This window comes from Lachnellula hyalina, assembly GCF_007821495.1.
Source record: "Lachnellula hyalina strain CBS 185.66 chromosome Unknown contig00153, whole genome shotgun sequence".
Classification (NCBI taxonomy): domain Eukaryota; kingdom Fungi; phylum Ascomycota; class Leotiomycetes; order Helotiales; family Lachnaceae; genus Lachnellula; species Lachnellula hyalina.
The window spans coordinates 1-3,686 of NW_022157267.1; the positions used below are offsets into that span (position 1 = coordinate 1).

General features: G+C 48.3%; 1 protein-coding gene across 1 annotated transcript; it reads right to left on the minus strand.

Moving 5' to 3' along the window:
• Positions 1-1,733: 1,733 nt before the first annotated feature.
• end3 (Actin cytoskeleton-regulatory complex protein) lies at positions 1,734-3,057 on the minus strand (the record flags this gene model as incomplete). Its single annotated transcript, XM_031152954.1, has 2 exons — positions 1,734-2,762; positions 2,818-3,057. The coding sequence occupies 2 exons, from the start codon at positions 3,055-3,057 to the stop codon at positions 1,734-1,736; spliced, it is 1,269 nt and encodes a 422-aa protein (XP_031002752.1).
• Positions 3,058-3,686: the final 629 nt, after the last annotated feature.

The following is a 3,686-nucleotide window of genomic DNA, read 5'->3' on the forward strand; positions in this document are numbered from 1 at the left end:
GCTGGGAGCACCTATTCATTGATATTCCTTAGTACGCAAACTCTGCTCTCGGTTCAAATGTTCTTTTGAGATGTAAAGATGACACGCTGTTTCCCCCTTTCAGGAAAATGTTGAGATTGTACGGAGTAGTAGATGCGTTTATGATATAGTCTTCAGCTAACTACCATAAGCACTTCATGGTAGTTTTGCGTCTACCTAGTTGCTCCCAGTGGCAAGTGGAAATATTTCCCCAGAGATCTAGCTTGAGGTCATATGTATCTTCTTTGATTGAATGTTTTCAAAGGTGAATAAATGAAATAGGCCGTCATGTACGGGAGGCTAAGTGAATATGAAAGAGTGACAGGGGGCATAGAAACTTATAATAGAAGACGTGTAGTAAGGTATACACTTGTAGACTGTGTGAATAGTCCTTCAGTCTCTTGATGAATTCTCTTGCGATTGCTCCGCTCTTGCATGTTACTAAGCTTTAAATTAGCAGTCCAATTCAACCCGTTCAATTCATTCCCAGATTCACTCCCAGATTCATTCCTAGAGTGCCCCACCCTCCCACGATCAATGTCTGTTGACAATGTATAAAGGAGGTATGCCGCATCCCTCTCCCCTTCTAAACTTTCAACAACATCAAACCATCTCAATCTCAAACAAACAATTAACAAACCTCAATTCTTCCATCGTCCTTTCGATCTCAAGCAACCAACCGTCACCATGAAGCTCACTTCAATCATCCTCGTCTCCCTCGTCTCCCTGGCCACCGCCGCCCCCACCGTCGTCAAGATCCGCGGCTGTGAGCCCCAGTGCTGTGGTTCTCCCTTCTGCCGCGACGAGATTGCCGCCTTCCTTGCTGCCACCAGCCCTACCATCACCGAGCGTCAGGATGATGGTCACCACAAGGGAGTCACCGAACGTCAGGATGATGGCCACCACAAGGGCCTCACTGAGCATCAGGATGACGGCGACCATCACTCCTAAGTCTTTCACTTCCTTGAACTCACAGCTGCTAGAAACTTTCCGGTCCCGACTGTAAGTCCCTCCCATCCCCTCCCCTCCCATCCATTAACAGTTTCGAGCACCCTGCTAACCACAACCACAGATCTCGCCAAAGTCCTCTCTCTCACTTTCCGAAGTTGCTGTGCGTGGATCGATAGACTGACCTTCGACTTGGGGTGTGGTTTCATTTTCGGAGTTGACGGATAGGGGTTGGCAGTGGCAGTCAGTTTGCTACCATTGAATGAATGGGATGGGACTTCACATCAAATGGGCCTCGTCGTATCAGATCAGATGAATCAATGCAATGAATTTCCAGACAAACAAAAAGCATAATAGGCGTCTTCTTAGTGTTTTTGGCTTGAGATTTTGAAAAGTAACTTTGTTTATTCTGTGCGGAGATAGTTCGGGTTGCGACGCAACTTCATTTCCCAGAGCAACTTCTGGATGCCGCTGAGAGTGAAAGCAGTTGGAGGATTTGCCTGGTTTCATGCAACGACTACAGAATTTCTCACATGAGACCCAAATCAATGGATTGTCTAGAAATGAAAAGACGTACAAGGAGCATCTACAGCTTTAAAGCTCATGCTGTTCAAAGAGGTCTTCCTTCATTGAGGGTCCTTTAAAGGAGACTAAACGGCGTTCGTGCAATAAATACAAATAGATGTCAACTTCACGTGCAAGTAAAAAGCGTCCTCCCAAAAAACCGTTGGGCTAGATTAAAAAGCATCATATATTCATAACCCCATCTATATACCTGACTTCTCGCTCTCAATCTCCTGCTGCAACTCTGAAAGCGCCTGTTGACGAGACTTTAAGTGTGCCTCCAATCCATCAACTTGTTCCTTAACCGTAGCAATCTCGTCAGCAACACCTTTCAGGCTTGCTCCGACTTTGCTTTTGCCATCCCCAGTCTCCAAATCCCGCAGTTCTCTTCTCTTATAATCTAACAGCTGCTCTAGCTCCCGCTTAACAAGGGCTGGCTTGGTATCACGTCGTCCACCATGTCGAGTCGCCGATGCAGCTTCCACTTTATCGATCTTCGCTTCTAATTCAGCCAACTGTTTCTTCAACCTGACCTCCTCCCAATCTTCCGTAGTTTTCGTGGCCGAGAAATCTGTGCCTGCCGGTGTATAGCTTCCCTTTCCACCAACGCCCATACGACTCAGATACGTCTCCCCAAATTTGGCTTTCCTGCCCGTACTTGTTTCCTCGCCGCCTGTCGTACCCCATCTCTGTGCTGGCGACGACGTTCGCTGGTGGTCGACTTGATAGTCGATTTGGTTCCGCTCGAAACTTGCACGGAGGGAGGGGGGTATTGTTCGCGGGATGCGGTAGCCTTCGTGGCGGTTGTTGAGGATGTGGAGGAAGGCTAGACAGGCGTCTTTTGAGATCGCTGGGGATGCGGAGGGGTTTATGAGGTTCCAGGCTGATCGGATGTCGGTGTCGGGGACTTCAAGTGAGGAGTAGAGGGTGTCTAGAGACTCGACTGTGTGAATGTTAGTAGATGTAAGGTTCAATTGAGGAGCAAGTTCCTGCTCACAGGTGATATCTCCCCTCCTGTCGCGGTTCGCCGAATATATCTCCTCGTATTTTGACTTATCAGACGGGCTCATATACCAGTCAAAGCCGTCCTTCAGCCCTGGGGAATCATCTTCATCTTCAACCCTTTCAAATTGAACTTGTTTCCCTGTAAGAGCCCGATTCGCCTGTACTAGATGGGCTTTCGATTCGGGAACCAGCCAGTCTGGCAATTGTGGTGGTACGTCCGCATATTCCTATCAACCTGTCAGAAGTCTGCTCCTTCATCCAAGACTCGCAGGTATCACATACTCCATTGACAAGGTCAAAAATCAACCGCATAGCCACGCAGAACTCCTCAAAGTCCAAATTCCCGTCATTGTCAACGTCGGCCAAATCCCATATCCGCTCCAGCTGGTCGTCCCGCAATTGAGAGTTCTTCAACACAGGCGCAGCTTGAGAACCTGTGAGATGTGTACCGCCATTTGAGAGAGACGCGAATATTTCCCAGTATTTCTCGATTTCGCTCTGTTCGATGCGCTTGTTCGACATGTTGGCCCGGAAGGCTGGGACCCTGGTTCTCCCACGGCGAAATAGCCGGTCACCTCAATCCAGAAGTACTGTGGATAGCGGTACTGGTGACTGTACAGGATGATGTGTTTTGCAATTCTGGATTGCAGTGCCGGCGATCAGTGGTGCAGGAGCTGGCCGGACTGGACTGGGGAAGCTTCGAAGCTGACGCTCGCAAGTGGGGAAACCTCGGGGCTTGGCAGGCGCTAGTCATTAAGGGTTTAAAGCATCAGCGCTCTTGCTCTCTCCATCTTCTCTAACATCCAGACAATAATTTCTACAATATGCACAAGTGCGTGTAGTGTATTAATATCCTTGAAACTTCTTCTATGCGCATGTCACTTATCCGTGAGAAGTCCTCACATTCGCGTCTTCAACCTCATGGAAAGCGTGGTGGGTTGCACCTGCCCCCCTTGCTGCTTTTCTCAACTCTTCGTCCTTTCGTATGTGCTTGGATTTGTCGTACCGATTTCCCAGTCTTAAGGAAGTTCTTTTGCTTTTAACGTGGTCGTTTGGTCTGGAATTATGCAAGTAACACTCCAGTCCATCTGACTTAGTTACTCGCAACATATCAGGATCTCAGCCTCAGCATCTAGAGCACAGCTTTGCTA